General features: G+C 37.7%; 1 protein-coding gene and 1 long non-coding RNA gene across 4 annotated transcripts in view; one reads left to right on the top strand and one right to left on the bottom strand.

The window, feature by feature from the left end:
- The window catches only part of Raph1 (Ras association (RalGDS/AF-6) and pleckstrin homology domains 1), an 81,173-nt gene that overhangs the window by 10,122 nt on the left and 57,799 nt on the right, over positions 1 to 13,252 (bottom strand). The window contains 8 exon segments of the mRNA XM_021227424.2: positions 1,736 to 1,856; positions 2,451 to 2,549; positions 4,425 to 4,535; positions 5,470 to 5,613; positions 6,839 to 6,904; positions 8,044 to 8,165; positions 9,075 to 9,234; positions 9,743 to 9,820. Of these exon segments, the coding sequence (XP_021083083.1) occupies positions 1,736 to 1,856; positions 2,451 to 2,549; positions 4,425 to 4,535; positions 5,470 to 5,613; positions 6,839 to 6,904; positions 8,044 to 8,165; positions 9,075 to 9,234; positions 9,743 to 9,820 (901 nt within the window).
- LOC110340963 overlaps positions 1 to 13,252 on the top strand; it is a 72,930-nt gene that overhangs the window by 3,536 nt on the left and 56,142 nt on the right. For all 3 annotated transcript variants that reach the window (XR_005879919.1, XR_002382818.2, XR_002382819.2), the window contains exons 2-3: positions 2,428 to 2,599; positions 4,201 to 4,304. This is a non-coding gene — a long non-coding RNA (uncharacterized LOC110340963). The remainder of the gene's footprint in view (positions 1 to 2,427; positions 2,600 to 4,200; positions 4,305 to 13,252) is intronic.

The following is a 13,252-nucleotide window of genomic DNA, read 5'->3' as shown; positions in this document are numbered from 1 at the left end:
ACATTTTAAATGTTACAGTTAAATACTATGTAGAACGACAAATCAACTCATTTTACTCTAAACTCAGTGAATACAATCTAGTAGAAAAACCTTATCTTATGGTAGTTAGAAAATTTTACTCTTTAATTTCTTTTAATACTTTAGCATGAAAGGCTTACACAAGTCATTAGGACCCTGAAAACCTGTCTTGAATAAAAATCTACTCTGAACAAGTTAAAAAAAAGGGGGATTAATGAGCCATCAATTACATCTACATTATCTTAAGAATCAGTTGCTTTCAGGTCATTCCAGAGCAGCTTATAAATTCAGAGGCTTCTGTGATACCTGGAAAGTAGCAGAGACTCAAAGCTGTTCTCAGACAATCACTTGTGATTAATGGAAGCTATTAAAATAAGTTCAATAACCTAACCCTCAACTTCTTCAAGATTAAGACTATCCACAGGGTAAAAATATAAGGAATATGATGAAAAGCAAGGACACTAGGTTCCTTTATTATCCCTATTTCACAATAGCCTGTAAGACTTGAGCACACGAATCTTTGTGCTCTTCACCATTAATCACTATGATTTTATGTTTTAGCCAGAAAGCCTAAGATTTCAATAAAATGTATGATACTAGTGAAGGAAAAAGGCACATTATTTAGTATATAAGCACTAATGTTAAGTGGTACATGAATTAAAAATGGAATACTCAACCTGCTGGCCTCTGCATCCTACTTGCTGCATGGCTTTCTTACCTTGTCTTCCTAGTCCAACTTCTCAGAGTATTTTTTCCACTTTAATGAACATTTCATTTTAGATGTTTATATTAGAATAGAGTAAGTTCGAATTCTTACTGATTCAGCATCTAGATTGTCCCATTATTCTGTTTAAAATCTATAGTACATTTGCCACAGCTATGAAACGGACACTGATTTGCTAATAACTACATACTACACTTCATATACCCATATTCTGGTCCAGGATGCCACATTATAGTTGGTCATCTTGACTCCTCTGACAGTTGCTCTGTTTTTTGCTGTTGGTTTTGTTTTGAATGATTGTGACACTCTAGAGAACTACTGGTTAAATCTCATCACATTGTATCAAGGGAACCTGCAATCAATGTGACTAAACACTTGTCCACTTTCTCCATTGTCAAGTTACTGCTTTCTCAACCACTTTTTTTTTCTTTTCTTGAGACAGGGTTTCTCTGTGTAGCTAAGTAGACCAAGCTGGCCTTGATCTCAAGAGATCCACCTGCCTCTGCCTCCTGAGTGCTGGGATTAAAGGCAGGTACCACCGCCACCCGACTTAACTCTTGTTTTTAAGTAAATCACTATGTATAGCTCTTTCTCTTTAAGAGGGCAAAGTGTGTGTCGGGTGGTGGCGGCGCACACCTTTAATCCCAGCACTCGGGAGGCAGAGGCAGGTGGATCTCTGTGAGTTCGAGACCAGCCTGGTCTACTGAGCGAGTTCCAGGATAGCCTCCAAAACAATACAGAGAAACCCTGTCTCGGAAAAACAAACAAACAAACAAACAAACAAAAGTGTGTACAGAGATCATTTAGAACTATTTTGTGTGGCTAGAGAGATATCTCAATCAAGAGCATATTCTTGCAGAGGACTTGGACTCTGCCCCAGCACCACATCAGGCAGCTCACAATTGCTGGTAACTCTAGTTCCAGGAACACAATGCCCTCCTCTGCCCTCCGTGGGCGCCTGCATGTATAGTGCTGTGTGGTACTTTGAGCTACCTGGGATGCTAGAAGAACTGGATCCGGACTTAATGCTGGAGCTGGATAAAGAAGTCCAATCATAAGCAGATTCTGTCCTTTTCAAGGCTTCTTGGTAATTTGTGTAGAGCTGCTTCCCATACTAAACAAAAGAGAACAAATGGGGACATTTGATCCTGAGCTGGTATGTGGAAGGATGTGGGAAAGGGAGGAAAACATCTGTGTACTAGTTCAGTTTGTATTAATACCTACAATACTCTAAATAGTTTTTAATCTAGGAAATTACATTTGTACTCATTTTCCTCAATTGTGAGACAGCAGGAAGCTGATTTTATTGGTGTTTATATTAGAAATGAAAGTTTCATCACTCCAAGAGATCTAGGGCTAGATTTTTAGCACTATTCAGGGGTACTGCTCCAAATCTACTTGTTAAATAACAACAAAACCTATTAACTTAGGTTAAACTTGGCTACATAAGAATCATATAATACATGCTCTAAAGTAGAAATAAATCACTTTGATACCATACAAGTTATTATCAGCAATATCATTCCATAAACATTAACATATTTCCCAACCACCACGGAAAAAAAGACGTTTAAAACATGAACTTAGGCCCGAGGAAACCAAACACTGGTGAAATGAGCACAAAATAACCAGAACCACCACCAGCACCAATCCAAAGTGTCTGATTAACCATGCCGTTATTCCAGTTTCAAATGGAAAGGAAATGTACCTTTGCGATTCGGATCCCATTGACCCATTGATGCAGTGTCCTCACATCATCACAGCAAAGATACTTGATATACTGAGACTTCTTCTGGATCTGTGGGTGCTACAGAAGGAAAGGCAGAATCCGGCTAACGGGCTCTTAAACATGTCCTGGTAAGTTACAGTCTTAGAGAAATGGCAAACTGTTGCATTCTTTTTTCTTGTTTGTTTTTTGAGACAGGGTTTCTCTATGTACCTCTGGCTGTCCTGTAACTCACTCTGTAGAACAGGCTGGCTGCAAACTCACAGAGGTCTGCCTGCCTCTGCCTCCCAAGTGCTCGGATTAAAGGCGTGCGCCACCATGCCCAGCTCAGTACATATTTCTTATGCAACCACAAAGTGGAATAAAATAGCCCATACTTATTTTTTTTAAATAAAGTATATATCATGTTAATTTTAGGTTAAGGTGTCTATATAAATCTTCCCACCTGGGAAGTTCTCATATATTCCCTTTTATATATCAAAGAAAAACTTTATCAAGGTTAAGTCAGTAGAATTCTCAGTCTGTAAGACTGAAAATGGAAAAGAAATGTTTACTCAGGAAATCATGGTTTAGAAGCTCCAAAGAAGATCCTTCCTGTGGGTAAACAACTATACCAGACATATATAGAATATATATAGCACAACACTCAGGACAGAAGTCCAGGGTCACACCTGACTGGTGAAACAATACTTTGTAGGCTTCTTTCTCTACCAAATTGCAGTGTGCACATTTTGGGGAGACAAGAGGTCAGTGTTGATGTTTATTCTGTCCCTGAAATATTTACTTTATTAGAAATTAAAATAAGAGAAAAAAATTAAGATATTAGAACACAACTGTACCCAAATCCCTTGTAATAGTTAAGACAGGAAAAATATTATGGAGCATGTGAGAAAACGCCACCATATCCTGAGAGTATATGAATATTGGAGGCATGTAACATCTCATTATTACAAACCTGATATTGATTAACATGGTCTTTGGGTTTTCCAAGGGACCTTGGACTTTATTTTGCAAGCCAGTGGCTCAAGTTACCTTGTATCAACTTATTAAGAAGTACTGGCTACTACAGGACTTGCTGACACACACCTGTAATCCCAGTAATATGAAGGTGGAGGCAGAAGGACCCAAATTTAAAAACTAACCTGGGCTATACAGCAAGACGGTCTAAGACAAGTTAAAAAACAAAAACAAACCAAGCGGCTGCTGTAACTAACCTCAATGATGCATTCATGTTGTCTAAGAAAGTTTATTTAAGAAAGGGCTGCTATTATAATACACTCATTTTACCAAAGAAATCAGAATCCCACCCCAAATCCTAAACAAATGGCACTCCTTAAACTCAACTAAGACTTTACAGAAAAATGTATGACACAAACATGGAGCCACTGAGTATAACGTAATGCTCTTGGTAATTCTTCCTGAATGTTTGTAGGTTGCCTTTATAAATGTTAATTTAGATCACTAAAAATTCTAAAAATTTTGCCCACTCTTCTCACAATTCGTGTGAGAAACTTAAAGCATGACTGAAAGAGAAGAAAACTCCCTGATAACAGCATAGATAACAGACTAGTGTGGCTATAATTTGTGGGGAGGGTGGAGACAGAATTATTCCTTGCCACATGAAAGCAGGGGAATTTTGAACTTGGGAAAAATGCCCTCTAATGGGTCTACTAATAAAGTTGAGGAAAACCACAAAAAAAATACATGTCTTACCATAAAAACTTTTTTCCAGGACAGTCTGGTTCCAGCTCCTGATGCCCCTGAATGCTGGGATTATTGGAGTGATCTCTACGTTCACCATGTTCCCCCTGGTGCTAGGATGGAGCTAAACTAATGGTAACTGCTGAGCTACCCCTAGTCCTCCTATCCTGTTCCAAAGACACAGGATCTACTTGAAGATCCAAATGTCAAGAAACCTGTATCTGATGCTGATTACAATTTCCAGGGCTGTGTTACCTTTAATGCCAGACAACAGTCTGTGGGTGCTTTGTATTTACTCCGATAGTCCTGCCCATAATACACGTTTACATGATCCAGCTGGAGAAAGCACACCAGGTCCCGAGATACCTAAGAAAAACACCCAAAGATGAATTTAATAATGCAAATAAGCAAGTATCATACCAGATAAGAGTTTTTAGTTGAGAATCAAACCTTTATTAAGTAGAAAGTAAGATCATAAAGTTTTTCTTCCTCTACAATGTAACCAAAAAGGCAGTCCACTTTGCTTGTTATATGTAATTCCTAATGAATATTGATTTTAAAATGTTGGTACTTTAAACATGCTGTCCATTGTATAGATAACACATAATAGACAGGTAATAGGTAACAGGAGAATAGCCACACTCTTAGGAAAAAACAAGAATCTATCAAGTAGCAGCTGAATCACTATAATGCAAACCTCAAACACAGTGATTCTCAACTGGGAATCACCTCAGTAGGCAGAAGTAACAACTTACATATGACTAGGATGATGCTGTAAATGGTCAGAATATCTCTGAACCCAAATAAGCACAAATGTCAGCACACAGTGCAGCAAAAGCACATTACTCAAGATTGAAGTCAACGTAATCCTAGAAAGCTATTGTCCCCAAATGAAATACACACGACTTCAGCAAGACACCTCCCCCCACCCCCACGGCCTCCCCAAATAGTAAAAGGATGTTTAGCTGATGTAGTGATGCACACCTGTAACCCCAGCACTTGGGAAGTGGAAGAGGAGGAGTCAAGAGGACCAAGAGTCCAGTGTCATCATAATCTACATAGTGAATCTGAGGTCAGCCTGAGCTACAGGAGTAAGATCCCTCCCTTAACAACAACAAATCCAAATAGGGGAAACACAGTAGAGAATTGAGGATGAACCCAACTAATGAGCAGAGAAGTCAACAGTTTTTAGCTTCCTGTTCTGTACACTAGACGAACACAGAAAATTATGTGTGTCTTACTGTGGAGTAAAAGCAGCTTGCATGCTGTGGAAGTACAGCAGTGCAGAGAAGGGACATACCTTTGCCTTTCCTTTAGGGACATAGTAGATGCCAGATGCTCGCAAGAGAAAGTAACGCTTTTTCCAGGACTTCTTGCCATCGTCTTTCAGCCAAAGAACTCCTTCAATTTCTGGGACAGTTACAGAACTTCCACAAAAGCATTCCTTAAAAAAACCATTTGTTAAGATTTATGATCCTTGTTTCAGAAAATGAATTACCTATTCCTAAGAGATGTATAACACTAAGTAAAGCAAAACAGTTTTGTATTAAAACCACACTAGCTTTCTGAATGAACTGTCTATTCTAAGCACCGCAGGAACTTACTTTGGAATTACTGTGGCAATTTTAAAGTGTTGGATAATAAAAATATGTCATGGGGTCGGGGAAATGGCTCAGAAGGTAAGAGTGTCTGTTGTGCAAGCATGAAGACCTCACGGTTTGAATACCACCCCACCTATATAAAAAGCTGGGTATGGCTGCGTGTCCTTGCTGGGTAGTCAATCTAGCTGAAGAGGTGAGCTTCCAGTTCAGATAGGGTAAGGGAGAGTGAGAGACGATGACAGCTGGCTCTCCTCTAGCCTATGTCTGCAGAAGGATGTGCAATCCTGAATGCTCATGCACATACACAATACACACACCGTCTGTCTGCCTCCTGAGTATGTGCCACCACTGCCCTGTGGGACATATTCTTTATTATAACCGTGAGACAGGCAGGTGACTCTCTGTGAGTTTGAGGACAGCCTGATCAACAGAGTGAGTTCCAGGATAGTCAGGGCTGCATAAAGAAACCCTGTCTCAAAAAACAAAACCAAACAAACAAAAAATAGTATTTCCCTATAAACTCAACTGAGTTGCAGGTAACACTACTGAGTCCCACTGCTTTTTCGTTGTGTTTGTGATGTGTGGTGATTATGTACACACATGTGTGGAGGCTAATGGAAGATGGCAGCTGTCTTTCTCAGTTGCCTTCCACCTTAGTTTTTGAGACATGGTCTCTCACTGTGCCTAGAGCTTAGAGGCTATGGCGGCTGGTGAGTGCATACCAGGAATCGGCTGTGTGATTACAAATGCACACTCCCCATGCCCGGCTTTTACATAGGTGGTTGGGGCTATGAACTCAGATCCTCATGCTTGTTCAGGAAGTACTGCTGGCAGGGCCATCTGAACCTCTGAAAAAGCCGAGAAAACCAGCACAGTCATGTTTTCTGCCTCCTATCTGAAAACCCTTCAAAGGCCATTACTCCATTTAATCTACTAGAATATTGCTTGGCAAAAAGAATACTTTGTAAGGGACTCAACAGGTACACACAGAACACTGACAGAACTGACTTTCAAAGATGTTTAACATTTCCATTTTAAAATGTTTGGGGAAGGGAGAGTGAGTCATACCTCTAATAGCACTTCTTTGTTTCTGTCTGCCATCTCAATGGTTTCCTTTTTCCCAAGAAGATAATTCTAAAACAAAACAAAACAATGAAGCGAAAATTAAAGGATAAAACTCTGCTATTCCCTTGGGAGTAAACACATACATTACTGGCTCTAGAAGTAGCCACCTAGCTTTGTCAGTACGTAGGGAGAAGTACTTCAACAAGTTCCCACCATATAAGCCTTGTCATTAAAATGTTCAACTTGCATCTTGCCCAAAACACATGCTATGAAGTATTCCATAGACTGCCCTCCTTCACACCCTGAGGTGACAATATATGCAACAGGAAGTATTGTGGGATATTTAATTAGTTATATAAAAATACCCCAAAGCATTATAAATTAAGTAGAAGATATCGGGAAAGATTTTCTGAGATGTGCTAAGCCAGCATAGTTCTATTCTGGACCTAGCATGCTGTGCCAGATAATTAATATTCTGTTTTTTTTTTTATGAGGAAACTTCAAATTTTGCTATGGATGTAACAGTCTCATTTGCTTGGTTTAATTAAGATCTGAACTGTAATCATTAGTATAACTATTCTTCCAGTCTTCTACAAAAAAATCTACTGACACTCCTTAACATATATTCATTAAACAACCATAATTAAGTCTGAGGGACAAAAAGCGCCTTTAACACTACTGCTGTCCTTCTCATCATTGCTCTTACTGCAGAGTTCTTGCTTTTCTTGCCCTACTGAGGAGGAAGTGGGCAAACAGGAGAGGGCACAACAAACAATACAGTATGCCTGTGATGCCGCAAGGAAGCACGCTACTTTGCACAGTTTTTAAAAGGCACGGGTGTTGTGAATTCTAGCTCAAATATTACATTGTCTTAAATAAAAGATGACAAATGAAGTTATCATGTAATTCAGCAAAGAAATTAAAATATCTAGTTAGATAACCACCCTGGCCTGTTTTGGTGAAATGAGAACCTCAAATGTTAAGGTTTAGCAAGTTCTGGATTTACAGAGAAGAAACCTAGTAACCCCCGGAACTATTTTATTTCTGTCTAAGTTTACCCTATGTGGGACCTAACATCTGGCCTCAAGTTACTTTCCACCCCAGCAGTAATGACTGTTCATGTAGCATTTGCAGCTACAATGCCCAGTCACATGGCTGCCATCCTTTTAACTCTACTGACTTAGCACTTACAAGTTAGTCAGTCTTACCTGTGGGTTTTTAAAAAGTGCATATTTTTCTATACGCTCCATAAATATAAGCTTGTTTTGACTATCTCTTGTCCAATTAAGAAGATTTTCAACCAAGTTTTCATGGTCTTCAAAGATTCTCTCTGTTCCAAAATTAAACACCAGCTTTTTGTTAGTATTCATCAGAATTACATGAAAGGCAAGATAAATCATATCAGAATTATAGAATCTTTGTAAGTGTAGAGGCCAAAGGTTGATGATGGATATTGTCCTCAATTGCTCTCCACTTTACATTTTGAAAGTCTCTCACTGACTTGCTAGCAAGCTCTGCTGTCCTCCTTTCTCTATCTCCCCAGGGCTGGAATAACAGATACATGTTTCTGTAACTGGGGTTTTTTTCTCTTTAACGTGGGTTCACACACACACACACACACACACACACACACACCTTGAACATGTTAAAAGTGTTCTTTCAGATTTGTAAATGTGCTTTGTTTTCCCTTAAAGATTGCTGTACAAAACACCCATAAATGTAACAGTATTGGGGCTGGGGATGGCTCAGCACTAAGAACTCTTGCCCTTCTTGCAGAGGATCCAGTCAGGTCCTAACACCAACATCAGGCAGCTCATAATCTTCTGTAGCTCCAGTGCTCTTTAAAAGGACCTGACACCCTCTTCTGGCTTCTCCATGCACATGATACATGTACATACACCCCGACATATAAAATAAGTAAATGAAAAAGTAAAAATCTTCAGTAACAGCTTTCAGTAAATGTATTTACAAAGCTTTTATTTCCAAGAAAAAGCATTTTGTTATCATTAAAAAAAACACCTCATTTAATCATTTTAAAATACAAAGTGAACTGGAATTCACCTTTCATTTAAAGAACTCTCTAGATACAGTACGAAAAACATTAAAAAACAAATTTTAAAAAGATAAAGTGCCTGATAATTTTATAGAAAAAAGCATAAATGTCTCAAATGCTTCTATCAATATGAAGATTTAGGATTACATAGATGCTAAAAAGCAATTAAAGCAGCGTATCACTAACCCATTTGTAACTCAGAAATGGTCTCCACCAGCGACCAGTCTAAACTGTAGCCACAGTGGGATTTGTCCATCAGGTTATCCAGCACTTGTCTCACTGTCTGTCTCTCGTCCACCATCATTGTTTTAGAACTGTCATCAGACATGTGGACCCTGATCACCAGCTGCAACAGGTAAAAACACAATTAAATGTTAGCTTAAAAAATGGTATTCTAGAGTATTTTTCCAGTATTAAATAGAATTCTGACTTAAGTCTTTAAACTTAAGACATGTTATGACTATGCTGACCATATTATTAAAGGTAAAACCTGAATATCAAGAAACCCTCTAACATAAATTTTAAGCCTTTAAAAATAGAAATTATTGCGCTAAGATGATTTTGTCGTAGTGATTTTTGTTTGTTTTGAAAGAAGTGAGAAGCCTTTATTTAGTATCTGAGTGAGAACACGGATGAGATGTGCCACAAGCAGTGAGCCTGAGTTAGGCACCTATGCACATGCCCAGAAACAAAGGCTGGCTGTCATAAAACATCCTCACGTGAATAGATAACAAGAAGAACACATTCTCATCTTTCAGTAACCAGAGGGACATCATATATAAACAAGATTCTTCATAAAACAAAACAGGAAAAAATGGGAACTATTTCAGACCCAACAAAGAGCCACACATCACCTTTTTCACTTGGGCCTCTTTAATTTTCTCCAGAGCGACTCTGATCTTCTCAGCTTTCAGCTTTGCTGCTTGTTCTTCCTGCAAACAGAGCATTTCAGATGAACTACTGCGGAGAGGGTGAAGACTGGAGAAGGCTCATCCTTAGAGGGGCCAGTACTAAATTTCATTCAGAACACAATGTTACACACTTCATTTTAAAACGAAGTAGACATACTGTAACAAGAGAGCGCAGGTGCAAGAGTAAGATTAGGGTCCATATTCTGAAGAACAAGAAAGAAATCTGTGATGCAGTAAATTAGGTTCAATTCTGTCAACACAATGCGAATGACTTTCAAGTACTGGGTTCGTGGAAATACAATGCATAGCCCCCCTGCCTTCCTATTGCTACACTCACACCCCTCTGAATTCAGACCCCTCCAAAGTTTATACAAGACTTTTGCAGTTTTGTTAACTGAAACTTTAAGATTATTGCAAAAATACATAGAGCAAAAACCAATCTACTTATTTGCAATAGTATAAAACCCTTAACAAGTAAGAAGCATAGGTACTAATATTAATTCTCATTAATATGCTAATACAAATGAGAGACTACCTTTTATTGTAAGTTTTACCAATTTGGAAAATCATGCAACACAATCATGTCAGTAAATATTAATTTATTAATCCATCAATAAATCTTTTTAAATGCTAAATATAACTTTACAAATAACCCAGTTGTAAGTAATTCTACTTCAGAAAACCAATTATAAAATTATAGTAAAAATGATAAAGAACTAAAAATAAAGCATTGTTCATTTTTCTAATAACATACAGCATTCTGCACTGGTTAGTACTTACTGGTAACTTCCAGTAGCAGGCCATAATAAACACTGCAGTTGTAATTACCAATTATCTTTAAAAACAATTTTTATCATCCAAACCTTATCCTCTCTGGATTGTGCCCAAAGCCCACAATCCATGTATTGGTTTTCATAAAAAGCTAACACTTCAGGGTAGTGGGGAAAAAGCTAAACCCATTTACTGATTTTTTTTCCCTATTCACCAAAGTTCTAATGGCTTTCTTCTCTTTCCATTTCCTACGGGGGTGTGTCTTCTCACAAGCTTAAGTTATTTTCAGTGGCCTAGAGACCAGGACAGGGAAAGGCAGTGAGCTTACATCCAGAAATTGGATCCCTTTCAGTGAATGGAACCACTGAGTTAACAGAATGGCTGAGGCTATCTGTAAATGCTATCTGTAAACCCAATAGTCAAAGAACAAAGAACTTCATTTTAATAATGAAGAGGACTAATACTCAGTGTTTGTACCATTATGGATACATTCCCCTGACTAAAAGATTAAATACCCAGTCCTCTCCTTTATGCAAATAATAGCATCATAAAATATGCAGATTACATTTTAATGTGAGATGGTTTTCTTTTGAAAAACAGGTTGTAAGATATTTAAGCTAGTGTTATTAAAACTGTTTCTAGAATGGAGTCTTCTAGGACTGAGAAACAAAATCGCTATTAAATAAATCACCAAATATGCAATATTTATGAATACAGCAAGACTCTATAATGAATTAGAAATACTTTAAACAATCATGTAACTGATTTCATTAAAAAATCATTAGGAAGCATTCACCACTGCCTCACTGTTTTATTGGCATGATGACTGCTGTAGATACTTCTAAAATTAAAATATGTAAAAATGAATTCGCCATTATTTTATGTGTACAGGTGTCTGGCTTCCATATATATATGTGTGTGTGTGTGGTATGTGTAGTGTAGTCCATGTGTATAGTGTTTGTAGAGGTCAGAAGAGAACCTGGATTCCCTGGAACAGGAATTATAGATGGTTGTGGGCCACCATGTGGACTGGGAGTACAAGAACTAGGTCCTCTAGAAGAGCAGCAACTCTTTACCACTGAGCCATCTCTCCAGAAGATACACATATGAAAAGATGGTCAATAGCCCTTGTCATTTGGCAAGTGAGAGTTAATAAAAAACCAAAAAAACCCAGAAAACTGCACATTTATTGCCATGCCCCAAATCCAAAACACCAACACCAAATGTCGGTAAAGGTTTGGAACATAAGAACAGTTGCTCACTAGTGAGAACATACAATAGTTCAGCCACTTTGGAAGAAAATTTGGCTGATTCTCACAAAAGTGAATGCACCATTGCCACATGATCATACTTCTAGGAATTCATTCCCATCAGCTGTCTACAGAAAATCTACACACGGTGTTTATATATGCTCTATTTATAATTACTTGTACTTGGAAGCAACAAAGATGTCCTATAAAAAGTGAATAGATAAATTATGATGCATCTTGGCAATTAAATATTATTCAGCACTAAAAAGAAATGAGCTATCAAGCAACAAGAGGACACAGGGGGGGTTGTAAACACATATTAATAAATAAAAGAATTCAATCTGTAAAAGTTACATACTATATAGTTACCCTAACTATACTGTGCTCTGGAAAGAGGAGTAAAAAGTTCAGTGGTTGCCAGGGGTTAAGAAGGAAATGGAGTTATGAGGTAGTACAGAGGTCTTTCAGGGCAGTGAAACTAAGACTTGTCATATTACAATGGATGATATATGTCAGCATGTCAGAACCCCCAATTGCTCTAAGCATGTCTAAAAGGGAATAAACAAAATTAAATACTGTGCTTTGACTAGTTACACACACAATTAATAGTATTTGCATGCTTCCGTTTTATTTAGTAAACCACTGTATGTCAAATTCCATGACAGGTTTAGCTTAAACTCATAGATTAGTTTCTGCTCCACACATTAGAAGTCCTGAACAATGAGAGAACTAGGTAACCAGTTCCATATAGTTAACCAATTACACTTATCATCATCAATCAGGAGGCATTTTTTAACATACAAAACAGCTAGGTAAAGCTTTCCTAACAAATTCCAATTTCTTTTAGCTATAGAAATTGATCAATATAATTTCCTTTTAAAAATTGTTTTCAGGGCCTTGCATATAAAAAGCAAGTAACTACCAGTGGGCTACAACTCTGGTCCTTATAAATTGGTCTAAGAAAATAATATCAAATCTAAGAATTAGCTGTTTAATTTCAAAATAGGTGAATTTTAGTTTATTCTTCTCCAGTTTATTATAAGGAAAATATTTCTAGAAATTTTTGGTTACAGTGGGATCTGAGTAGTTATACTGGAACAAACTGTAAATAAAAGCAATCAGCTAGCACGACCTCCTTTCCTGTGGCTCTCACGCTCTTCCTCTGTGAGTTCTCTTTGTATTTTCTAGTTAAACCATACTGTATTTTTTAATCATAGCAATATTGGAAAAAAGGAAACCATCTTATACTGTTTGTGTTGTACAATAAGGAAACAGATCACTAAATCTGTGTTGATGTGTTTGGATAATACATGGAAGAATTCCAGTAGCTTATTTAGAAAGACAATGCTAGCCTGTGTTCACTAATGCAAAGGACAAAGCTGCCTCTGTTGTATTTTTTGCTGACCAGCTCAGATCTTCAGTCTTCTGCCCT

The sequence above is a fragment of the Mesocricetus auratus genome, unplaced genomic scaffold (genome assembly GCF_017639785.1).
Source record: "Mesocricetus auratus isolate SY011 unplaced genomic scaffold, BCM_Maur_2.0 Super-Scaffold_100010, whole genome shotgun sequence".
NCBI lineage: Eukaryota > Metazoa > Chordata > Mammalia > Rodentia > Cricetidae > Mesocricetus > Mesocricetus auratus.
The sequence above is the reverse complement of the archived record's forward strand: the minus strand, read 5'-3'. Positions and strand labels throughout refer to the sequence as shown.